Source organism: Episyrphus balteatus, chromosome 2 (genome assembly GCF_945859705.1).
Source record: "Episyrphus balteatus chromosome 2, idEpiBalt1.1, whole genome shotgun sequence".
NCBI lineage: Eukaryota > Metazoa > Arthropoda > Insecta > Diptera > Syrphidae > Episyrphus > Episyrphus balteatus.
Genome location: NC_079135.1, coordinates 74,867,866 through 74,894,885, shown reverse-complemented (window position 1 = coordinate 74,894,885; position 27,020 = coordinate 74,867,866). Strand labels below are relative to the sequence as shown.

Below are 27,020 nucleotides of genomic sequence, written 5' to 3'. Positions count from 1 at the left end.
AATAATAATTAAATCCGTCATTTCAAAAACCAATTTGAGTAAGTAAGGGGTTTTATTCAAAAATGAAATGAGAATCATGAATTTTTATTAAGCGTAAGATTCCAATACTGTATTCAGCTTGCAAAAATTATTTCAACACTATGCCTTACACTTAGTCTGTAAGGTTTCGAGTTTTTTTAACAAATAGTTTGGCTAGAATTTGAAACTGATCGGACAAGGTCCGAAATCCCATGTTATTCCCATAAGAAACTTCAAACGCTTAGATGCATAGGTTAGAATTGTGTTTGAGACTTCAAACTTTGGGAATATTTTTTTTATGTATTTCCAACCATATTTCCAAACAAAATTAAATTTTTTTTTTAAATAGCGAGGAAATATACGAAATAAAAGTCATAATTTCATATATTTTGAACTTTAAGTTTGAATAATTTCAGTGGGTTTCACTCTATGAAAAAATGTCTTGAAGATATTTTGTAGAGCGCCCAGCTTACTATAAGAACCATTTAACAGTTAGTTTTTACAATGCTTTTTTGTAAAACTACCAAAATAAGAAAAAAAAAAACACAAATTTTTCCCCATGTTATTTATATGGAAAATAGAAAATCAGAAATAGGCACCTCTAAATATTAATATTAAGAGCTCATTTTTTGAGACTTTTTTCTTCATATTTTCGAGAATGTTAAGCCTGTTTTTTATTTGAAAAAGAAAAGTTGCATCAAAATCACACATCCTACTAGACAACACCGATCAATGCATAAAACAAAAACAAAAATAATTTACAATGTTGCCTTCGAAATTTCATTGGGTCATCATTTTAAATAAATGGACCAAAAACCAAGAAGAATTACTCGTTGCATCATATTAATTTTTAAATGAACTTACCTGCAATAAAACCAATGCACGAAACGTAGCTATAGGTATTTGAAATGTATGTAAATTTAAAGAATTATCTCCAATAATTTTTTTTTTTACCTTCGGTTAATGTAACATAAACACTTATTTGACCACATTTTATGTAACAAAAATGAATTATGACTTTCGATTTATATTTGTTGTTATACATAAAAAATGTTTTTAATAAATAATAATATAATTAAATCATAAACGTTCACGAACTCTAGCAAGAAATGACTAAAAAGACAACCAACATATTAAATATCAAAAACTGAATGACCATATCAACACCTTTTAATATTACATATCCATCTTGTGTAACTATATTGGAGTCCGGCTAGTCCAGTTGTCATAAATCGTCTTTATCACAAAGCATTTGAATTAAATTATAGTTCTCTGAACAAAAAAAAAAAACAATTTTAATATTACAAACAAATGCCATTTATTCATGGAATTACCCAACACAATTTCAATACCAGTTATCAAGGATATCTTACAAAAAAAAAAAAAATCCTACCCCTTCCATTACAGAAAAAAAAGACAAATTTTTGAAAACAAATTACAAAATCTTTGGTGTCACTAGCTCATGTTACTGATTAAGTTTTGTTTTGATCAAACTTAACAAGCCGAACCCACCAGCCAACGCATCTTTTGATGTGGCCCGAAGCCAATCTTCATAACTCAGTTTTAACGTCTTTATACGGTTACTCCCAACAGACTGTAGACAAGCAGAGCTTCTATTGCCCCATACACACCATATACCGGCAATTATTAAAATTAATTTTTTTATTTTCATAAAAAAAAAAACAAAAAAAAAAAATGTCTGAAGATTTTGTTTCACCAATGAACGTTGATTGTAAGAGACAAATATACGCCCACACACATAACACCACGGTTCCTCGGGAATCCCTATTAATTATACTAATTTGGATAATTTCCTTTATGGTGATTAATTAATTCGATTCAAATTCGCTCCGTAATTTCAAGTTTACGAATGAAATGCTCCCGTAGCGATATACAGTGGGGTATTGATCTTTTATTTTGACCAAAAATTACCCGAAATTGTGCAAATGTTTTATAATATGGGGTTGATGGACTGTAGACAGTATTTAATTTCCAATTGTAAATTTGTCCAAAATTTTTTAATAAATTATCCACTGTGCGCTGACACACGATTATTGTGTGGCGGCATATGTTGGGTATCAGTTTTTATGTTGTGATTGGGGCGGTCGTTAAAATTTTGATTTCAATGATGGCAGCGCGCCACAATAAAAGTTAAATTACAAATGCGTCTGTATACAAATGCGGATCTCCGAAATTTGATCTAAATAATAATTAATTAAACTTCTAAATGTTCGTAACGATTTTTTTTTCAATATTTAAATGAAGATAGATTTGTTTTCAACCCTGATGCATTATTTAAACGATACATGCCTTTTTCTTGGAAGTTTTTTTTTCAAAATAGTTTTGTGTTAATTTGAAGGCCAATATTTCTTATATTTTATGAACCATTGTTTTAAAGGTATAACTAGACCAAAAGTTAAACCCCCATCTATTATTTTGAAATGTATCTTCTAATCAATTTAGGAAGTAAAATAAAAAATGTTTTAGACATAATCATTTTTACGATCTATTGTATACAGAAAGACATTGTTTATTTTCAAGGAGGTAGAATGTGATTTGTCTTGTGGGCAATATAACAGTAAAAAGAGTAATTTTGGTAAAGTTATACAAAATATGTTAATTTTTAATTATTCTTTGTCGGATAAAATGTACGCCTTGTTTGTAGGTTTGGGGTACAGATTTGATTTCTTTGGTTTGATTACAAGTTGGAGCATAAGATGATCAAAGTCTTGAATATTTATTTTTGTGTTTTGCTAAGCAAATTATTTTTTAAATGGATACAATATTACGTTATTCTGCATTGGTTTCAATATCATAAATTTTAAATTTTTCGAAAAACCGAAAATTTTTGGATGTATTCATTTTTTACCATCGTGTAAAAATTACTTATACGCCATACACTTTATTCTTAAATTGAATTTTATTAAAAATTTATAACTTTTCTAGGTCTAAAATTTATTTTATTTTATTTTTTTAAAGGCAAATTTTTCAATAGTCAGATAAACCTCAGATAGAGCTTATTCCTAGGAATAAAAGTTTTTTTTTTATACCTATTGACATTTATTCTTCTGATAGTCTAACTGACGATTGAAAAATCAGGGCTAAGTTGAAAAAAAAAAAAAACTAAAAATCTTTTATATTAAACTAGATTTTAACTACTATCTTTACTTTTATCGGACGAAAATTAAGACAATGTTAAATACTCGTATACTATTGAAGTTTTGAATTGAGCTGATAATTTCATAAAGGTTGAAGAAATATTATTCATGGTTTAAAAGGAGCTGCATAGCATTCCCCTTCAAAGCTGTCTGAAAATTCAATTTTTGTCAAAATTGACTAATACAATGTTAAATTCCACGTTAGATTGATTATACATTATGATGGTTACAGTTACGATAAAGTGCTCATTTTATAGATAATTAAAAGTGCTATACTTCATTCTTGAAGAAAATTCCAAACAAATCAAAAGTTCTTCAGATATTTGAAAAAATGTCATATTGTCCTAACCTTGCGAGAAGAACCCGGACTTTGACCGACTATAGAATTGAATTAAATGAACCCACGGAATTCATTTGTATATCATTTTTTAGATAATTTCATTGTGAATAAGTTTGTCCTTGGACGTTTTTGGTTTAAATGAGTAAAAATGGAGCTATGAAATGAAAACAGCAACGACCTCTTTTCCAAGATGGCGGCTGTTCCCGATGTCCTATCATCCCACAAAATTCACTTTTACGATAAGGACATACACCTAAACACGTTCCATGAAAAAAATTTGTCCCGCGGAAAATGCAATTTGATTTACTAATTTGCCTGGGCTATTTTGTTTAAAACTCATTTGAGTATTTTTTTCGTTTTTCAAGAGAAACTTTTCGTTGGTCGTTGATTGTACAAGAATTGTTTTTTCAGACCATTGAAAACAGTAAAAGAGTTGGTATTAAATGTTCTTCTATGCAATAGAGCTAATGGCTCTCCGTCCATCCATTCGATCCGTATTTATAAAAATGCACAAACACAAAATTGCACACAAGGACATAAGGATGCAAATAAATTTTCTTGTTTGTCATAATTAGTTTATATTAAATCAATCCCTCGAAGTCCGTTTACTTTAAAAGTCTAAAAGTTACCAATTAATACGATTTTATCGAGTTTTAAAAACTTGCTTTTAACTAAAAAAGTCAAAAATATAGAAAAAGTGCTAATTTTTGAAAAGGTACATTTAAGTCGTTTCTTGACAAAAAAATTCAAAATTGCATATTATCAAAGGATTTTACCTCTACTTTATTTTATTAGTACAAAGTTTGGACGTACCGGCTACATATATAAAATGCCCCTTGATTTAGTAAAAAAAATTAAAATCGTCAATTTTTTAACTTTTTTTTCTTTGATTTTAGGTTAGAATTTTTGTCAAAAATAATTTTTAAATTTTTTGAACCATCTTAACTTGACAGAAAATTTAATTTGCTATGAAAAGTGTCTTTGAACCATTTCAAAGTTAGGCTTGGTTTTCGAGTTAAATCAAAAAAACTGAAACCCGACCAGTGTTGCCGTTTTCTCAGAAATGCACCAATGGATTTAGTAGCACTTTTGGCTGGAGCATTCTTTTATGCCAAGGAATCATAATCAGCAATAAAAATTCTTGAACGAATTTGTTCCATTCAAAAGGGTCTATTCAATAGACTATTGAGGCAGTTTTCTGTGTGAGTAATTTTTTTTTACTAAAATTCACAGTCTGGACAAAAATAGTATAAAATGAGTTTTAAAACATTTTTGTTCCCCTATTTTTAATTTTGAAATCGATTATTTCGAAAACTAATGTACAATTTTTCCTTTCGGAAATGGTATCACTTATTACTGTAAGTGTTGCCATTGTTTTTTAATAATTTTTTTTTTATTTTGATAATTTTTTTTTAGAAAAATGCCCCTCCCACCTAAACGGGGGGAGATAGACCCCCCTCCCAAAGAAAAAAATGTTTGTATTGAGTTCCTCTACAAAAACCCGTTATCAAATCCTGGCGCCCAAGTTATCCTACTACGTGCCGAAACAACATTTTTGTTCTATACCTAAAAGTTCGAATTTCTGTATCTGGGTTGAAATCGAAAATTTTTTTTTCTAAGCCAATTTTGAAGTGTTTTTCATAAAAAATACCTCGATTGATTGAGAAATAGATATAATTTTAGAATATATTTTTTAAATAGCATGTTGTTTTGAAAACATATACTTTAAATTGATGCTGAAGTTGGGCAAATGACGAAAAAAATGGAATTTTTGAACTTTGACAGGTTATAAATTCTAAGTGGTTTAATCGAGTTACATGTTTTATACATTGTTAAAAAGGTATATTTATCTTCTATCAGAAACTGAAAATGGGTACAAAATTGTCGAAGCTAGAATTTTTTCAATGGGTGAAGGTCCAAAAAACCGTTTTTTGCCCGTAACTCTAGATTTTGGGGGTGTTAGGGGATTGTCAAATACCGTTTCGTATTCAGTGCGACTAGCTCTACAAAACCTGATAGGTCTCGGCCCGCGTATATTTTGAGTGTTACACCGTGTTATTATCTCGAGTTCAATCACATTAACAAACCATAAACCTACCAAATAGTATCTATATCGCAAGTAAAAAGTACAAAAAATGTCAATTTTTTAACGTTGTTATTAGCATTGTGCGATGCACATGACTTTGAAATATGTTTCGTTGTTAGATCGACTTTAAGCTTCAAATTGTTTTTTTTTTTCTTAAACATAACGGTGTTTTTACAAAGATACAAGTAATCACTTAGAATTTGGATTTCTTGTATCCTTTAATTTTTTCTCTCAGTGTTTTATTTTGCAAAATACAAGAAAACGCATTTTTGATCTTGATTAATGTTTAAAAAAGCACATTTCGGGCCTTATTGTGCGACAAATAAATCCAGCTAATTTAGCAATGCAAGCATTGTGGTCGGGCTTTACTTTCGCAGATAACTGTATTTACGAAATCAGCTTTCATTTTCTTAAATTAATCAATGTTTAAAAAAGTTTTTGGTAACAGTTAACAAAATTTTAATAACAGTATGTGACAACTTCAATACCATCTGATAAGCCCAACTCTGGCATTTGAACAAAGAGTTGAAAGAAGCTTAAAAGGGCATTTTGAGCAAATCAAACCATAGTACGTTAATCACATAATCAAAACTTACTATCCAGAACTTATTTTTTTTTTTTTTTGTAATTCCAGTCGAGAAGGTTAATGTGCTCTACCAAAGCGAATAAGAAAAATTGCTCACAAGGTACAGATGTATGACTTTAAGCAGGAATTCCAATGAAAATTCATTCACTAAGGTGCACTTTACAGATATGAGTCTAATAAAGCTTTTGGGAGCTTACTTAGCACAAAGTTTAATGCTAGTATAATAATGATTTCAAAACTACATTCCAATCATGTACCTATTTAAAATGGGTTCCGAAAAATAAAGTCGCTAATTGTTGCAAAAGTTTAACTTTTTTTTTTATTTTTACACAAAATCTTTGACCAATAAAAAAAATAAAGTTAAGAAAATGTTGTTTTTTTCCTTTGGCAAGGTTACAACCTTGTTTTGTTCTTTTCCTGTTGGACTTAAATTACAAACAGTATTGATAAGGACTTAACAAATAATATATATTCTATCCAGCTTCATTTTTACTGCTTAAAAAAAAAATGGCCATTGATCCCCAATGACTTAAATGCTATAGAGGCTATTATGTTATCTATTTATCCTTAAAATGGTATCAACTGTTAATTCAACTTATTTTATTTAAATCAAAGAATTATTTATTACCATTCACAATACCCATCAGTAAAAAAATCCTACACAATGTATTATTTCTTAAGCTGTCAAAACAATTTAACAAAATTCATCTCAACTATCTTTATAATTCAGATAAGATTAAGCCATCACCTTAATTCCAAAAAAAAAAAAAGAAATACCAAAACCAAAAACTCTTTCATCAGACTATAACAATAACGACCTAAAGATTATTTTGATTGTGACACTAGATTCATGCAAATTGTCACCATTTAACAAAACTTTTGTATAAATTTTTATTCATTTTTTACAAAACACTAAATCTTTTCACGCCATTAATGGTGCGGGTGTCATTTGAATATTAGGCATACAAATGGCACCCTCATCATGACATTCCGATCATAATAATTCCAATTGGTCAATCCTATTGTATTAATTGAAATTGAATTCCACACACCACAAACAACTGGAACGGGATTTGTATATTTTTCTTCTTCTTTTTTTCTTCTTTTTGTTATTTTTTTTTATAAAAAAAAAAACGATGGAATTTTTGGAAATATTTTTTTTTTTTATATATTTTATAGGTTTTTATGATTATCTAATTTTACATATAGGATTACATGTTTATACAATAACAAACGAAACAATGAGTTTACTAAAAAAAATGATGATTTAACAATTTAACAAAAACGAACAATGCCCTACAATGACATTTTTTCTAATGCTTGAGGCTACTGGGAGGCAAATACGAATCATCGGGTGTTCTTTGTCCACCTTGATTGTAGTCATAACCACCATTGGAAGCAACACCATCCAAAGCACCAATAACTGAACTGACTGGAGCTGTTCCTTGGTCAGAGAATTCACTGGTTCCACCAAGTTTGTCATATTGATCTGTAACACAAAAGAAAACAAAAAGATTAGTTTGAGACGTTCCACGATTAAGTTGGTGCGGGTTCACTTACTTTGAATTTCCCTTTGGGCAACTTGAGCTTCTTCAGGAGTCTTGTACTTGATGAAGAAGACTTCTGGTTTGCTGGGCTGTGTTGGTGCTGGTGTTGCAATATCATTGACATCCAATTCGTTCTCCTTTTGACTGAGAACATAGATGACAGTCTTCTCTTCTTGTGGGGCATATTCGGCAGACAAACGAACATTATTGCTAGAAGATGATGGGGCCTTGATAAAGACTACACGGTAATTTTTCTGTGGCCGTCCAAGTACGAAATGTTTGGTCTTTCCTGCACCATCGTTATCCTCTGGAGCTGAATGCAGGTAGAATTGTTTACTGATGAGTGGTTCTTGTGTAGCTTGAGCAGGGGGTAAATATTTGTTGCCTCCTTGTGATGATGAAGATTGTTGTGGTGGTAGAATAGGTCCTTGTAATGGTAGAATTGGTCCTTGTGCTGGTAATCCAAGATTAATATTTCCTGAGTTTTGGTAATTGTATTGAGGACGGGCGATACCGACGGCGAGAATCGTACTTAATATCACAAGGACACGCATTTTGGAATTTTTTTTTTTAATAGATTTAGGGACACACACAAATTACGTAATTTATAAAAAAAAAAATATCGTACAGCTTTGAGCTGAATTATAATGCTTTGCGAGACAGAAGAGTTCGTTAACTGATGCTGCTTATAGTGCAAACATTCAATTTATATACAAAAGACTGTCTGTAGACACAAAATCCAATCTAATCACGGTTAAGACCACTCTTCGTGGTCGTGTGATGATTCACATAGAAGCAGATATCTTTTGATTTTAGAGGTCGTGATGGCGACGACGACGATGATGGCGTCGTCGAAGGCGGTAACGATGGCGATGATATTTAACTTAAATGCATGTACATACATATTTTGAACCTTTCTGAAAAGTCAAAAAAACCAACGATCAAAGCTTGTTCTTCAAATTTGGTCGTGGCTCGTGGATTTCTGGAAGATTTTTATATATCACACTCTTTTTTCTGCATTTCTTTGGCGCTTTTTCGGAAACAGTGATGGTAATTCTTAGTTAAAAAAAAGGTAGTGTAAGTGATTTAACTCCTTCTTACTCAGACACTAGTTGCACAAAATAGTATAATTTCGGTATGACATTCCTTAATTCGTTCTTTGTTTAATATTAAATTTGTATGTTATTTGTGGTTTTATTATTTAATCTTTATTCCATCTTTATAAGGTACTTATTCTGAACTTCATCAATAAGAACGTCTGTAATGGACTTAAAACCTTCTTTATTAGAAGCAATATAGAAGCTCTTATCTCCTTTTATAATTATTTTTTTGCTACTTGTGTAACTAGATGCAACACTAAATTTTTATAACTTATTTGAAACTGTTTTGCAATCGATTTCGAAATATCTTTTAATGAAAATCTAATATCCAGAAGCTTAAATCTTATAGAACACTAGCTGACCCGGCGGACTTCGTTACGCCTCTTTTGCTATTTATTTAGGTACTTCCAATTTTGGAGTGTAACAATCTTTTCCAAAAAAAATCGGGTCACAACATCACAATACAGGTATTTATAAAAATGGCCGATTCTCAGACTTCCCGACAGACACAAAAAATTTTGAAAAGATCGTTCCAAGAAGATATAACAAAATTTGGCTGGACCACCCTAACAATGAAAAATAGATGTTGGCCGATTCTCAGACCTAACCGATATGTGTACAAAATTTCATTTAAATCAGTCCAGCCGTTTCGGAGGAGTTTGGTAACAAACATTGCGACATGAGATTTTTATATATTAGAGATATCTAAGACTAGTTCAGAATCCAATACAAAGTATTGCTAAACTGATTTGAAATCAGATTGCAACCAGTTAAAAACTTTTTTGAAACTTTCAAATTGTTTCGATATTGATCACAAACTAACTTTTATAAATCAGTACAAATCCAACCAATACAAAGAAAAAAAGTATTGAATCTATTACTTTTGTACTAAATTACCATCCCTGCTTAAAACGGATTAATTTTCAGTGAGATATCAAAAAAATCAGAATTTCATTAAGGAAAAAAATAAGAAAAGGTATAATCTCCATTTGCATAACGTTTAGTGCTCACTGAGTTTGCTCTCCATCATAAGTTTTGACCAATACCGCACCTGTGCTAGTGCGATGCTTTTGAAGATTGACTACATTGGAATTTGTGGTCTGTTTTTTTTTTTTTTTTTCTGTTGTTGTTGGTGTGTCTCCTTTTCTTTTTTCGATATATTAATATAATAATTTATGGAATTAAGTGCAAAATTATTTTATTAAGTGTTTGAATATGCCATTAAAGCGGCTTCTTTAAAAGCTTGTTGGTCGTAAAGAAGTGAAAAAACCCAATTCGAAGAGTTGTAATATTGATCAGGTCTTGTGGCATTGCATATTTTGAATGATTTTAATAAATAAACCGACTAATTCGCTTATTTATTGATATGATAGCCACCGTGCGTCGCCGCCAATATTTGTGGTGGCCATTATTATATTGAGAAAGAAAGAAATATTTTTAATATAAAAGTTTTTGAACTGGATTCATGTTTATTTTTTTTTTTTTTTTGAAGATATAGGTGATAAGCTTATGAGCTTAGAGCACGTCATGATAATTATTTTTTTTAAATTTTGTCTACGCCCATACACTATTTGACTTTTCTTTTTTTTTTCTAGTGGAATGCACTTTTTTTGACCATCATTTTATTTTGTCATCACATTGAGTTATTTTTAGACAATTATTGGTTGTGGCATTAGCAAATCGAATGAACCGGAAGGCGGTTTGTTATTTTCCAATTTGAATAAAATTAATTTTTATTTAGAGTAATTTGAAGAAGAGTTGTTAGCTTTATTATATGGTGGTCATTATTTAAATGTCTGCATATTTAATTTTGTTAAAAATTGATTTTAATTCTTACCAAATTGCAGTGTGGGAGAATATTCAAGCAATATCAATAATTTAATTAAAAGACTGACTTAACTCTTTAGCTTTAGCTTTATTTGAAATAAATATGCATTAGGGACAGAATAATTTTGTCGTTAGGTAATCCAGGAAGATGTAGAGCGCAATAAAATATGATAAAAACTTTTAGATTAAAAAATAATGTATTAAATCAGTTCTCGATAATTTATTTTAACTTGAGTTTGATGAACATTTCAGAATTTGCATAAACTTGATAAAATGGATTTCTTGAACGTAGACCTATACAAAACTTTATTAAATTAGATTTTTGATTCGATTTCCGATCTAAGTTCTTATGAAACAGATCCTTAAAAAACAAGAACAAAATAATAATATAAAATATTTTTTTCAGATTCCCATAAAGGGATATTAATATATCGCTTGTTTCATAAAAAATTAACGATTACCCACTTCGAAAAAAAAATACGAAAAACTCAAAATTGCTACCACATAAACTTGAACAAAATTTATGAGTGTTGCTTCGCTTGAAATTAGCAAAGCCACTATAACAATTAAAATAAAAGAGCAACAATATTAAAATTACCGTAACTAATTTGAAACTATTAAGCTACAAATTATCAAACTTAACGGGTTTTGAATTGTAGATGGAAAGTCTATATAGTATTTAACATAGCTAAGTCGTTATTATATTTTATTTAAAATCACTCGAAAACCATGAATATACATGTTTTCAATAAATTTAGTCAGCTACTTAATTTCTATCCAGGAAGCCTGCAAAACACAACAAAAATACAAAAAAAAAAAACTTGCTACATTGTTACACATAATCGAACCATCTGTTTAAGCTATTGATTCGGAGACGTCAAACTCTGAACTAGTTTAGCACCGAGATGGACTTGCAAGGTTAAATATTACTTTCAAAATCACTCTTATCTTCTTATCTTGGTTTCAGGTCTTTTATGCATTTCTGTATGAAATGAACGGGCATTGAACTGATCAAGTCAGTCCAAGGATCAATTCTTTCATTTCTCATTTGTGGAATGACAACGAATTTGGTCTTTGCAAATTTCGGTAACTTTTTAGCGTTCTTTGTAGCTCAAACCGTTTTTGAAATATTCAAAATTGGGGTTTGTATCAAAAATAATGTATTCAAAAGCTACAATTAATGGCAAAAGAAAAAATTAAAAAAAGTCTTTTTTAAAGTTTCGTCCGTTGGTACAGCGAACAGGAAGTGCACTTTTTAAACTTCAAATTGGAATAGAAAATGATTGAGAGGAGCTACAAAATTAATTTTTGCACAACAAATTTTGTTTTGCAAAGCTTCAATTTCTAGAAAAGAAAAAAAATTAAAAATTCAATTTTTTTTTTTAAATTGGGGTTTGTATCAAAAGTAATGTGTTCAAAAGCTACAATTAATGGAAAAACGAAAAACTTAAAAAAGGGAATTTTTAAAAAAGTCTCCACTGGCCTCATCAAACCGGAAGTACGCTTTTGAAACTTTAAGTTGAAATAAAAAATGACTGGGTGGAGCTACAAAATTAATTTTTGCGCAACAATTTAGCATTTAATAAGCTGCAATTTCGGGCATCAAAAAAACATTAATTTTCCTACTTTTTTTTTGAATAACAAAAAAACTGTTCAAGCTACAAAAACCAAGTTTATGTAATTGAAAAGCATTTAAAAAGCTACAAGTTTGGAGGTCAACTAAACTCATTAATTTCAATTATTTCAGATTTTGTCCGCTAACTTCAGACTTATTTTAGCGGAAAATTCCATAATTCAAAAACTATGCGAGCTACAAATTTTTGGTTTGCGCAACAAATTAGCATTTAATTAGCTACAATTAATGAGATACTTTTTTTTTTGATTCCGCCACAAAGTGTCCGCCAAAGTAAGGGACGTGATTCTGGGTTCAAATTCATCCTCCTTTTGAAAATTTTCGGTTGAAATTCTTTATAAATAAATGATTGAGTAAGGAGTTTTTTCGATCCTTTACAAATTTAAAAGTGAAACTCAATATAATCTTGCGAAAATGTATCAAAAAAATAATTTATTATATTATTTCTCATTAAGAAGGTTTTTTAAACTTAAAAAAATGACTTGTAAAGTGTTAAGAAAATCTTAAAGACTGTGTTTGCAATATGTCTGTTGAACATCAAATTGCTGTAAAAGTGTCAATTTAAATCAGAATCTCCTTAATTTAAACAAAAAAATTACATACATAGTTATGATTTTATTTTGGTAATATTAATTCACGAGAATGAACAATAATTAACACTTGTTCGTAGTTTTATACTGGTCATACTAATTCGTGAGAATCAACAAGAACGAACATTTTTTTGGTCATTCTAATTCATGAGAATCAACAAGAACGAACATTTGTTCGTAGTTTTATACTATTCATACTAATTCGTGAGAATCAGCAAGAATGAATATTTGTTCAAAGTGTTATCCTGGTCATACTAATTCATGAGAATCAACAACAGCTGAATAAGGACCAGTCAACTTAAAAAATGGTCAATCGTACACTAATGATAAAAAAGCAAAACACTATGTATCACTGGAGTATCTTTGTACGTATGTATTTAAGATTTAACACAAAAATTCCAATGACATATACATTCATATCCGGACTATAATGTTGTTAAATGAGAAGATGTGGGCCTAATTAAAAGGTTTTTTTTTATACTTGTTTATACCTGATATACTAAGCTTGATTAGACCACCAAATGTATTGAATTATTTAACACATTAAAGGCACATTAATCACCCAAAATAAAGTGGTGATACAAAATTTATCTCGTTTACATACAAATTAATTGGTTTTTTTGCTCATTCCCTTTAAATCTATTGATAAGCTAAGATATTTCTGTAGGCATTATTTTTGTTTTGTTTTTATTTTTTTCGCATCATTCTCAAATTTGTAATGACCTTCACCTAATATTTTAAGATCGAAAACAAAATCAAAAAAAAATGTAAAACGTCTTTTCGATCAGTCATGCATAATTTTCATTAAAAATGCATAAATTCTTGTGTTTTATTTATTGGTTTTCTTTGCATTTCGGACAGCGACAAGTTGATCTGTATTGACCATGGTGGTAGTCATTACTTATATTTCGAATGGGTTTTGGTGAAATTTTTAAAGTATCCGCGTGCATATTTATTTTTGCTCAGAGAAGAAAAAAAATGCATATAGTGAAAAAAATAACAAAAACAAAATAACCTCAAAAGTACGATTATAATTTTTTGTTCGAATATAAAAAAAAATCAGATAAAATTGGATACAGCGGAAGTACAGATTTAGTAATTGTTTGATAATATTTTTAATTAATCAGATTAATATTTTTTTTTTTATTGAATGTTTGATAGTTCCTATATAAGATGTAGATGACTTATGATCTTACGTTTTATTGTTTTATGAGTTGAGGTGTTTCATTACTCATTCTCGGGTAGGTATATTAATATTGAAAATTGTGGTAAATTTTATTTTATTTTATCTTTTTTATTTTATTTTATCTTTGATTGATCCATTTTAAGCATCATTGCATCATGTTTGAAGATAATAATAAAATGACAGTAATACATTCATAAAGTAACAAGTCGGTTATGGAATTTTCCCATGCCAAGGATGGAGGGTGACAATTCGTTAATATTTGTTGAGTTAAAAAAAAAAATATAGATTATTGTCAAAGTGATTATGTTTGTTTCCTAATAATGTAAACTTATTTCATTTTTCATATTAACACATCTACCATCAAATAAAATTTATAGACCAATAACTTTCTTCTAATTTATGCATCCCACGCACTTAATATTCAAGTTATTCAATATTTTTTTTTTTCATCATGAAGATGTGAAATAAGCCATTAGACCTTATTAATTGAATTCGAGACCCATATATCATAATTTTTATGGTTTCAAATATTTTTCCTTTGTTTTTGTGTTTGCAATGCAAATTTTGGTATTTTTGTATGCAAAGTACCCGCACGTGATTTTTTTTTTAAAGGCAAGTTTTACGACACAAGTTAAGCTTCTTGGAGGTCTGTTTTCTGAGATGTTTTCGAATTATTTTATTAAATATTCAACTTTGTTTTAAGATAAAAATTCATGCCCAAATTCGGTATAGCAATGATGCATTGCTATATTAAGGTAGTAGGCCTTTAATAAATAAAAAAAAAAAATTCTTACCAGAACGGATACATTTCCAGTTGTAGGTATACCAATTAGTTTAATCAGTAACTGAGAAGAAAACCATTTGAATTAATATTGTTTATTTACATTTTTACAATCAATGGAATTTGTCTGATTTTTTTATTTATCACTAGTGTGGGTATCACTTCGAATCCAAAACATTGATTTTCGCGGGCTTTGGGGGCCATCTGGTAAGGAAAGGCTGAAAGTAAAACGTCTTTGGCACACTTTTCTGACATCAGTGCACCATCACCTATTGTTTATGAACCTACAAATTTATTTATTGATCATTTCGACCCAAAAATCGAAGAAATTACCACAAATTAACTTACATTTCAGTTATTTCCACAAAAACGTTTTTAATTTACCTAAGTTTAATTTTGGGCTTCCATTCCATGGCCAATTCCCAACTTTTTTGGAAGATGTGAAAGTTGTAGAATCATTTTTGGAAATTTCAAATCGTCATTAACCTCATTGCTATAAGTTTTAAAAAGGCCTGAAATTTGTCAGACATTCGTCATGTGGGCCAAAATACTTTTTAGTGCCTAAAAATATGTCTCTTTTTTTGAATTTCATTTTTCTTGCAGAAAAAGTACAAAATATTAGAAAAAACTATATTGGGTTATAAAATTAACATTATTAACTTTTACAAGTTTGAAACCCAAATTTGGATCGAATTGTTTACAAATAACGGTAACATTGTGATTTATCTCGGTAACGCAGTGGTATTTAAAGTTCTAAAGCTAATTTTTTGGTAATAAACTATGAAATTAATTTTTCTGTGATGTAACTTCAAAGGAGACTTACGTTGTTCCTATAGTTTTAAATAGGAATATCAAAGAGCTTTATTATATGATTTTACAAATAAAATTGAAATTTGCAGTAAAGCAACGCAGTTGTTTGGTTAATTTTGTTTGGACCAAAAATAACGGTACTTGTCATATACCAATTTTAGTAAAATTGAAATATCTCAAAAACGGCTCCAACGATTTTGTTTAAAAAATTCAAATGTTAGTTTTAAGATAAGGTCTATCTTCTAAATTTTTTTTTTTGGAAAATCATTATTAACGGTACCTGCCATAGAACCGTTTTTTTTTTTTCAAATCTGATTATCTCCGAAATTGCTTATTCGATTCCAACGAAACTTTTTGTAAGGAAACATGTGTACAATTTAAATATAAACCAACAAAAATAAAATTTTCGAATTGAATTGAATTTTTTAGAAATTTTGTTTTTAAATGTTGATTAGTGATTTCTACAAAATAGCATACCAATTTTATTTTAAAACTTTTTTTCCAAAAAATTATTTATAAAAAATTAGTTTTTTAAAAAACGGCTCTGACGATTTTGAAAATTTTTTTTCTAAAAATGCATCTTAACATATCAATCAAAACTGCATAGGTACTTGTTTTGGAGGGCAATTTGATTTCAGATCTTATTTTATTTTTTTAAAAAACGAATTTTATTTTTTTTTCCCAAATTTCTATATAAGAAGTCTTAAAAATTTAAGCAACTTTAACTCTAAGAGTAAGTTCGTGCGACCCAGTCGTGAATTTTGCTAAAAAATTTTGAAAAATGTAGTAAAGTTGACTATAATTAAAAAAAAAACAAAAATAAAATTATTAATATCTGTAGGAGTAGTATCTTCTCCTTCTATAAACTGATGGTGGTGGTGGTGGCAAATAATTAGCCTGTGGCGGAGTGTTTCCACTTTGTTGAATTTGTTGAATTTGCTGAATTTGTTGAACTTGCTGAATTTGTTGACCTTGGCTGGCAGGACCAGGTTGAAAACCTACTCCCTGTGATGAAATCTGAGCCGAAGAACTTGATGCAGCATTACTTTGGCCTCCTACACTTCCAACAACTGACTGAACAGGAACATTTCCCTCATTTGAAATATCCGATGAGCCTCCTAATTTATCATATTGAGCTAAAAATTGAAGAAATATTTTGACTAATGTTTGAACATTTTTTTAAATTTGTATTTACCTTGTATAACATGTTGAGCATGAATTGCTTCCTCAGGTGTTTTGTACTTGATGAAATACACATCCGGTTTATTGGGCCCGGTTGGTGCTGGTGTCACAACATCTGCCGAAATATCCAATTCATTGGCTTTCTTTGAAAGAACATAAATTGCAGTTCGATCTTCGACCGGGGCAACATTAGCTATGATTTTGGCTTTGGTTGATGTTGATGAGGGCGCATTAATAAAAACCACACGATAATTCTTTGTAGGTCTGCCAATTGTAATGTACTTAACTATTTCTTGATTGTCATGGTCCTCTGGAGCACTATGAATGTAAAAGTGTTTTGTAATAATCGGTGGTTGTGATTGATATTGAGGTGCGTATTGTTGATCTCCTCCGCCGCTTCCAACGTATCCTTGACTAGCTCCTCCAGAAAAACTTTGACTAGATGCACCTCCACCAATAAAACCTTGACCTATTGCATTTCCACTACCAAAGCCAGAATCTGCACCATCACTATTTCCACCAGAAAATCCTACTCCTCCTGAGCTTCCCGAACTGGCAAAACTTGATGATCCAGTTGAAGCTGACGAAAATCCATTAAAATTCGATGCAGACGACGATGCTGATGAGGCGGAAGAAACTCCTGCAACATTATAATCAGGTGCTAGAAAGTTTGCTGAACCAGAAGAAGATGTCGCTGCTCCACTATCAAAACCTCCAGGGTTGACAGCACCAATTGAGCCAGATGCAGTTGGGAAATATGAAGTTGACGATACGGGTGGTGCCAATAGATTCGAACCGCTATTATAGTCAGGGTTGTAGTGGTAGCCCAAGCTTACGTCCGGTCTTGCTGAGACCGAAACTATGACACCACAAACAAGTACCTATGTGAGGAACTTTTCTTTTATTACTTTTCTGTGCAATTTTAAATGATATCTTACCCAAATTGCGTTCATATTTTTCGTAGCACACGATGCAACTACAAATCCTAAATCAAAACTGATACCTAATCAAGAGTCTTCCAACAACTTTATACCAACGAAAATTATGAGATATAACAAGTCTGTCATAAATAACTTAATAAATTTAAGTGTAAACAAATAATCAAAAAATAAAAAAAGAGTTAAGTCACTCAAAACCCGCCAAAAAATAAAAATATTTTCTCAGGGAACAGACCATAAATAATCAGTTTAAATGTACTAATTGCTCTTTAGGCAAAAAAAAAAAAAAAAAAAATCACCAGAAAGGTGCAAATTTGTGTGATATTTCGATACATCTATTTTATTGCATTTGGGGGATTCCATGCCTACATCACCTTCGAAAAAGCTTGATTTGATTGTCAGATGAAAACAATTAGCAGGCTTCTGAAGTTGTCAATTTTTTCGAAAATAAGTTTTTTTTTTTCTACTTACCTACAGATGGTTGGCAAGCACTTCGAGATGGAAATCGTCTTCAGTTTTGGGAATATCGTAAGGCATTGGTTTATGCTCAAACACATCATGGAGTCTTTCCATATTTCAAGATGTCTGTGGAGAATAGGTTAGTATAGATTTATGTTATAGAGAACAAGTTTGTGCTAAAAGTTCTAAATTTTTTTTAGATATACTGAACCCTATGACTACATAATAACTTTAGATGCGGGAGATGTTGGATTGCCAGATGAGTTCTTTTACAATGTTGACACAAATGATGAAGTGAGTATTTTATGTGGGTAGCATATCATAAAAAATATAATTAACATTTTAGAGGAATTAAAAGTGCAATTAGATGTAAGGGTTAAATAAATATTTCAAAACTGTTTTCTTCTCGTTTTTTTTTTAAATATTTCAAATTATCAAAATAGTTGAAGATAATATTGTTCATCAACAAATGATAAATCGTAGAATTGAAGTGGATAAGATTTTTAAAACTTTTCATACACAAACTCGGTCAAACGTACTTGATTTTATGGTAACAATTGCTTAGAATGTTAAGATTTTTATTAGTGGGGCTGCTTATCACTTAAAAAGAGCTCAGTTATGCTTTTTGTGCTCAATATAAGAGTTATTTTGAGATATTGATAGACCTGATATTCCATGCAGAAGACATGAGACATTTTGGTATTAATTTTATTCGATCGGGCGTTAAAAAATACCTCGAAATCATGTATCATTTTAATAAAAATGTTTCATTGATCGACACATAGATAAAAACCAAATTTTAAAACAATCGATCCGTTTGATAAAATTGATTTTTCAAAAACAAAAATTCTAGTTTTTTCATGTGTTTTTTTTTGTCTTGAAAATTTAACTAAATTTAAATATTACGGCTACTCAAAACTTCTGTACAAAAATGCTCATTACAATCACCTTGGTCGTTAGCGAGAAATTCATAAATCGAAAAAAAAAAAAACAGTTCTATGACACGTAACATTAACAACGGTCCAAAAAATTCTTTTTATTTCTTTGAATATCTTATTTGCAAAACTACAACACATTTTTTTTTATCGAAATTGTTTTCAAGAAAAATAAGTTTTTCTGTATTAGTCGTACAACAAGCGTATTTACAATAATACCTACATTGCAAGTTAAAATAGATTCTTAAATGAAATTGAGCTACTTAATTTCTTTGATTATCTAGATATAATTATAAAATACAAAAAATCCATTTAGTGGAAATTATTAACTAAAAAATGGGTAGCTAATAGCTACTGAGTATTAGAAAAAACACGGCTAATTGTAGGAATATAAAAAATAATAAAATCAATTAAACTCAAAAACAGTAAATTTTTTAAATAAAATTAAGGTTTAACGTGTTTTTAGCGATTTTTGAAATAATTTTCAATTTATTAAGCTTTTTAAAACAGTTTTACACTGAACTTAATTCTCGATGTTGAAAAAAAAAAAAATTGTACAACATCGACTTTCTTATACATTTAATATTAAGTGAAAAATGATTAAAAATCTTTAAGACAGCTCAAGAAAATTTGGAAAATTAAATATTTTTAATTTTTTGTATTAAACTAAATATATGCAAGGAAAAAATTATAAAAGTAAAAATATTTGTTTCCCGCTTGCGTATTTGGTTTCAAAAAAAGTTTAAACAAAAACTAAACTTGTTTCATCATTTTAGTAAATTTATCAGCCTACAAAATTACATAATTACACTGGCACACAAAAAAACAAAAACCATTTGAACAATCTTAGCTACATTTTAAGGTCATAAACATTAAAATTAGTTGCAGCGTTCTTATGTAGTAAGAGTTTGAAGGTATCTATATTGAATTTTTTTCGATTTTTTGAAGTGAAAACTTCTTTGGTATCGTAGTGATTTGAAACAAGATGAAACGAAAACGCGACACGAACATTCAACTTGTTTTAACTTTTTTTTTTTTAATAGATAGATGAATGAAATTTGTACTGTAGAAAGGTAATTAAATAAACTATAATTGTACAAAATTTCAATTAATTTCATATTCAAAATTCTGAGATAACGGTAAAAAGATGTTCTTTTTCGAGACACATTATATCTTTTGATCTAGTGCTCATACAAATTTGATTTAACTTTAATACGCATACTAATAACAAAACCTTTTTTGATATATCACAATTAACGGTACGAGACGAGCTCTACAAGTTACACAATCTTAAATTGAAAAACTTGGAAAATACCTCCACACCTGTGGAGATCTGTTGACGATGACCAGTGTAGGAAGTACCGTAAGCTCAGCTTGAAATTTCGACATAGTTGGCTTTAAAAAATTCTTTTTTTTTTAGGCATGGTAGAAATATGATTCAAACGTCATATAAAAGGTGAAATAACCTTTCAGATGATATAAAATTTACTATAGGTTGTCATTTAAAAAAATATATTTAATGGTGTTAAAAGAGAAAAAAGAAACTTTTTTGATTTTTTTCCTAATTTTTCGACAAAACTTTTGTAATTGTATGTTTATATTCGTTCAGTAATCTTATCACAATTCTTTACAGACCTTTTTTTGAAAAATATATCGCGCAGATCTCGAAATATTAACACTTTAATAAAACCATGTCAAACAATCGTTTACTTTTTCTATTGAGAGTCATTTTCAAACCTTGTTCTCTCTGTTTTTTTTTTTTTGTGTTGAAAATTTTGCACCGAAAATAATTTTTTTTTTGAAAAACCAAAAAACTTTTGTACATTCTTAAGCTAAATTTCAAAACCAATAACACCAAGGCCATAAACAAATTGGTTGCGGCGTGGGTATATGTCGGGCACATTGAAAAAATACCAAAACTTCGCTTTTGATATTTCTGTATAAATCAACGATAACAAAACGATTATTGAACCTTGGCATTACTGTTTAAATTGAGACAAAAGTAAACTCCAGATAATTATCTGCAGTTAGCATTCTGACTACGATAACGATACCGATACGAGATGCGAAATGCGACAAATTGAGTGTATCACCTCGTTTCGTATCTCATACATCGGATTTAGTATTGAAATTGGAATCGCGTCGTTACTCGTATGTTTCGTTACATCAGTACAAAGTAACGAAACATGCGAGTAACGATACTGTTTAGAAAGTAACGTTTCGTTACTCGTTACTGAAGTGAATACCCGCATTTTAGTAACGAATACATACGATTTGCTACAGCTCTAACCAGGAACCAGACCTATCTTTTTACATGTTTTTGGGCACGCTGAATCCGAATTTCAAGTCCGTTTGGCTCGGCCACCCTCCAGTTTTGAGCTGTGACTGCATTTTCTTTGAATTCTTATGACTTTTTTGGAGTTTTTTGCATTTTTCTCAAAATTTTTTTAAATTCAAATTCAGCGGGTTCAAACACATATAGAAAGAAAGGTCTGGTTCCTGGTACATGAAACTTTTTTTTAATGTGTGCTGAAGGCTGACTTGCAATATATTTGAAATTTTTGAGATATATTTCAGAAAAAAGCAAATGAAGAAACGATTTCTTCGATATTGCTAGCTTGCGCCTACGAGCGTTTGCAATAGATATTTATATTTACATATTTCAATAATGGATCATTTATTCTTGATCTTACAAATTGTATTTCATTATGACAATTAATTATTCTCTTCTTTCCAACCATTTCATCACCACCCTACAAATAAATTCACTCATGCGTCAAATCTTGAATGTCATCAGAGGTAAAAATTATTATGGTTTAATTCAATTAATTATTTATTTTATAATTTTATATTATTCAATGATATTTTTAGGTTTTCCTAGGCATTTTGGTTTTTCTGTTGTTATTTTTACAAATTATATATAATTGGAATGTATGACTATATTATTAATTAAATTATTCAAATAAAAATAAAATGAAGAAGAAAATATTGCAAAAAAATAGGTAGCTGGTTGGGATGAGAAAAGCTTCATTAAAATAAGTTGATCCGGATTCTTGTTTTGATTTATAACTTATTTCTCAGGTTTGGACAGTTTTTTTTTTCAATTTCGTATTACAAATTCATTCTTTCAGTGATCTTTAGTTCTTAAAAATGAAAATCCTTAACCAACCACATATGATTTTAAAGTTGCAAATAATTTAAGATTGTTTTTTTTTTTCGCTTCCAATTTATTTCTTACAACTACTTTAAACTTTAATTTTTATAAAAAAAAAAGGTTTTAAAAATATGATATAAAAAGTTAAAAAGAAAATTTCAAAACATTTAGTAAAAATAATTTTTTTTTGTATATTTACTTTTTTAAAGGTTGTCGTTGCCTATAAAATGCTGCTTCGTGATTTTGCAATTAATATGGGTAAGCATATTTTGAAAAACCATTTGAAATTTCTAACTTCAACTTCATAATAATCTTTTTGTTTTATTTACAGGAGTTGTAACTCAGGAAGCTGAACTTTTTGCAGATGAAATATTTCACTATGAGAAACGTATTGTAAATAATATTCTCTCAGTGCAGTCATCTAGTCAAAGGAGACTGAATGAAATTAAAACAATTCAAGAAATTAAAAATATAGCTCCTTCGGTAAGCATTAAGGGATAATTTTAATTAAAGTTTTCTTTAAAATTAGTCATTTTTTAATAGCTTCCAGTATTTGAGTCACTTCAAGCCATATTTCCACAAATCAAAATAACCGATGATACAGAAATTCTAGTTCGTGATGTTGATGTTTTACATGAGATGTCAATTGTGGTTTCAACATCTGATAAAAAGTATGTTCAATTACAATTTTTTTTTATATTGTAATTTATAATGAATCATTTTTAATGTAGGCCTCTTAACAATTTCATCATTTGGTCGTTGGCAAGGAAAATACTCCCTCATCTGTCGAAGGAATATCGGATTCTAATTGAAAATTTCGACGATGCACTTTATGGTGAGACTTGTTCAATTACCTAATTATTTTGTGTTTATATAATTTAAATTTATTTTTTAATTTAATTTCTTTTTCTATTTTAAAATGCATTCAGGAAAGACAGCAAGATATCCTCGTTGGATGGTTTGTGCGAAAATAGTACGAGACTGGTTACCATTTTCTGTTGATGCTTTGCGGGAGAATCCAAACTTACTCAAAGTACTTATATTAAACAATTTTTCTGTTTGTAGTTAAAGTAAATTATATTTTCTCATTAACAGTTTGGAAGTGATAGTCAAATGAATATTTTCCGACAAAAATCATTTACATTCCCCAATAAAACCTACGGAAATGATGAATTTATGCAATTGATGTTCTACACACTTCGCAATCAAGTGGCACTTTCCATTGTAGAGGCCAACTGGATTGAACCATCATTGAAGAACTTTATTTATGACAAGGTTTATCAATAATACAAAAAATTAAAATAATTTTTTTTAAAAATTTAACTTTTTTATATTAGTTGGCATCAACACGTCTTCAGATTGGAATTCCTTCTGAAATTCTTCAAACAAAAGCATACATCGATGAATATTACAAAAGTTTGATGCTGTACAATTTATATTTTGTTGAACATTTGGAATCAATTTGGAAATTTAGAAAACTAAGATTACAAGATAAATTGAAATCACAAAGCATTATTGATATGTAAGTATATTCTGATTTCAAAAAATTCCCTCAAAATTCATTGAATGCAACATCAAAAGAAAGGTCTTGTTAAGCTCCATTTATAACTGAAAACCGAAAGATTTTTAGACGTCTAGTTGCTGAGTTATTTGAATCCAAACATTTTTTTTTCATACTTTCGGAGGCAGATATCTGTAGACCAATGTCTCGAAACAAGTTTCAGTTTACAGATATGAGTTCACAGTGAACAGGGGTATTTATTTAGGAAAACAAAATTAAATAATTTTTTTTTAAGGATTTTTGAGAAAAAATCAAGGCTAACCCCTTGCCATAAAAAAATGCATTTTAAAAAATTCCCTCAAAATTTATCGAATGCGACATCAAAAGAAAGGTCTTGTTAAGCCCCATTTATATCTGAAAACCAAAAGATTTTTAGACGTCTAGTTGCTGAGTTATTTGAATCCAAACATTTTTTTTCATACTTTCGGAGGCAGAAATCTGCAGACCAATGTCTCGAAACAAGTTTCAGTTTACAGATATGAGTTTACAGTGAACAGGGTATTAAACAAAAATTAAATATTTTTTTTTTTTTTTGATTTTGAGAAAAAATCAAGGCTAACCCCTTGCCATAAAAAAATGCATTTTAAAAAATTCCTTCAAAATTCATCGAATGCGACATCAAAAGAAATGTCTTGTTAAGCCCCATTTATATCTGAAAACCAAAAGATTTTTAGACGTCTAGTTGCTGAGTTATTTGAATCCAAACATGTTTTTTCATACTTTCGGAGGCAGAAATCTGCAGACCAAGGTCTCGAAACAAGTTTCAGTTTACAGATATGAGTTCACAATGAACAGGGGTATTTAATGATTTTTAGAAAAAATCAAGGCTAAACCCCTTGCCGAAAAAAATGCATTTTAAAAAATTCCCTCAAAATTCATCGAATGCGACATCAAAAGAAAGGTCTTGTTAAGCCCCATTTATATCTGAAAACCAAAAGATTTTTAGACGTCTAGTTGCTGAGTTATTTGAATCCAAACATTTTTTTTCATACTTTCGGAGGCAGAAATCTGCAGACCAATGTCTCGAAACAAGTTTCAGTTTACAGATATGAGTTTACAGTGAACAGGGTATTAAACAAAAATTAAATATTTTTTTTTTTTTTTTGATTTTTGAGAAAAAATCAAGGCTAACCCCTTGCCATAAAAAAATGCATTTTAAAAAATTCCTTCAAAATTCATCGAATGCGACATCAAAAGAAAGGTCTTGTTAAGCCCCATTTACAGTAGCGAGCAAAAAAAATGCAAACGAAAAAGGTTAAAAGAGTTTTACATGATAACTAAGTCATTTTACATCGTTATGCTACCAAATTTGGCACACAATATTGAAAATGTTTTATTTTCACGAAACAGAGTCGATTTGTGGAATATCTTACTTCAAGACAATTATTTGGTCAAAAGTCTGCCTAAATATGCGTTTTTAGTCGAGCAAAAAAAATGCAAATGTGTAAAAAACAATAAAGTATAATGATTTATTCATATTTTTTGTTTATGTTTTTGGTTTTTTAGGTTCATATTTTATTAATATTTTGTTGGGAACTCTTTATTTAAAACAAAGGCGCGGATTTTTTTGGTATTGAGTCTATTAAAGACTATCATACATTTTATGGTATTTGTTCACATTCTGATCAAATTTGCTCCATCAGAACTTTGCAATTTGAATGCTTTCGCTTTCTAATCACCCGATCTACAAGATCCTACAAATTTTCTGTGGTATTGGGGTCTGAAGATCGCGTTAGACACTTCAGAACAGCGAAATTGGTCATTTTCAAAAAGCTTTTTTCTAACCGGCTGGTGTTTTTGCGGTCATTATCTTGTGTAAACAAGCTGTTTTCGGGGATATTGGACTAAAAATGTGGAACATATGGGTTTCCACAATGTCCTTGCACATTTCTGCATTCATCCGATTTATTCTTTTCATTTGGCACAAGTGACACACTTCTCGAGAAAACAAACCCTAAACAAAAACTTACTATTAATTTCTTTTCATGAGTATTTTATACTTAACCCACACCTCCTCCGTGTTTAATAGCAGGAACTTGATAAATAGGGTTATATCGTATCCTAGAGGCCTTCACAGACAGTGAAAGCCATCTGACAAGAACAAGTTGAACTTGCTCTCATTGCTCAAAAAAATCCTACCTCACTTTTTCACTTGTCCAATGCATATGGCACTTCGCGAAATCAAACCGCTTTCTGCTATTAATTGAAACTTTGTAAGGTTTTTTTTTCCGGTCGTCTTGCGCAAAGTTTGGCCTCAAAAATAGCTTGTTTACACAAGATAATGACCCCAAAAACACCAGCCGGTTAGAAAAAAGCTTTTTGAAAATGACCAATTTCGCTGTTCTGAAGTGTCTAACGCGATCTTCAGACCCCAATACCACAGAAAATTTGTAGGATCTTGTAGATCGGGTGATTAGAAAGCGAAAGCATTCAAATTGCAAAGTTCTGATGGAGCAAATTTGATCAGAATGTGAACAAATACCATAAAATGTATGATAGTCTTTAATAGACTCAATACCAAAAAAATCCGCGCCTTTGTTTTAAATAAAGAGTTCCCAACAAAATATTAATAAAATATGAACCTAAAAAACCAAAAACATAAACAAAAAATATGAATAAATCATTATACTTTATTGTTTTTTACACATTTGCATTTTTTTTGCTCGACTAAAAACGCATATTTAGGCAGACTTTTGACCAAATAATTGTCTTGAAGTAAGATATTCCACAAATCGACTCTGTTTCGTGAAAATAAAACATTTTCAATATTGTGTGCCAAATTTGGTAGCATAACGATGTAAAATGACTTAGTTATCATGTAAAACTCTTTTAACCTTTTTCGTTTGCATTTTTTTTGCTCGCTACTGTATATCTGAAAACCAAAAGATTTTTAGACGTCTAGTTGCTGAGTTATTTGAATCCAAACATTTTTTTTCATACTTTCGGAGGCAGATATCTGTAGACCAATGTCTCGAAACAAGTTTCAGTTTACAGATATGAGTTCACAGTGAACAGGGGTATTTATTTAGGAAAACAAAATTAAATAATTTTTTTTTAAGGATTTTTGAGAAAAAATCAAGGCTAACCCCTTGCCATAAAAAAATGCATTTTAAAAAATTCCCTCAAAAT

The 27,020-nt window shown here is 29.7% G+C and overlaps 2 protein-coding genes across 4 annotated transcripts in view; one reads left to right on the top strand and one right to left on the bottom strand.

The window, feature by feature from the left end:
• LOC129908446 (protein gone early) overlaps positions 1–27,020 on the top strand; it is a 77,458-nt gene that overhangs the window by 45,819 nt on the left and 4,619 nt on the right. For all 3 annotated transcript variants that reach the window (XM_055984913.1, XM_055984912.1, XM_055984910.1), the window contains 9 exons: positions 18,260–18,380; positions 18,442–18,535; positions 22,540–22,588; positions 22,662–22,813; positions 22,874–23,001; positions 23,062–23,165; positions 23,260–23,363; positions 23,426–23,605; positions 23,668–23,852. In XM_055984913.1, the coding sequence (XP_055840888.1) occupies positions 18,260–18,380; positions 18,442–18,535; positions 22,540–22,588; positions 22,662–22,813; positions 22,874–23,001; positions 23,062–23,165; positions 23,260–23,363; positions 23,426–23,605; positions 23,668–23,852 (1,117 nt within the window). The remainder of the gene's footprint in view (positions 1–18,259; positions 18,381–18,441; positions 18,536–22,539; positions 22,589–22,661; positions 22,814–22,873; positions 23,002–23,061; positions 23,166–23,259; positions 23,364–23,425; positions 23,606–23,667; positions 23,853–27,020) is intronic.
• Positions 7,374–8,435, bottom strand: LOC129908447 (uncharacterized). Its single transcript, XM_055984914.1, has 2 exons — positions 7,749–8,435; positions 7,374–7,677 (listed from the first exon to the last, which is right to left on the bottom strand). Exons 1-2 carry the CDS (start codon positions 8,287–8,289, stop codon positions 7,502–7,504), a joined length of 717 nt encoding a protein of 238 aa, XP_055840889.1. The 5' UTR covers positions 8,290–8,435; the 3' UTR covers positions 7,374–7,501.

What these genes read in the sequence shown, in the direction of transcription:
- LOC129908447 (XM_055984914.1), bottom strand. Translation starts at nt 8,289, where the DNA reads ATGCGTGTCCTTGTGATATTAAGTACGATTCTCGCCGTCGGTATCGCC. An exon ending in TGCCCAAAGGGAAATTCAAA is followed by an intron (nt 7,678 to 7,748) that starts GTAAGTGAACCC and finishes TTTGTGTTACAG; the next exon opens with ATCAATATGACAAACTTGGT.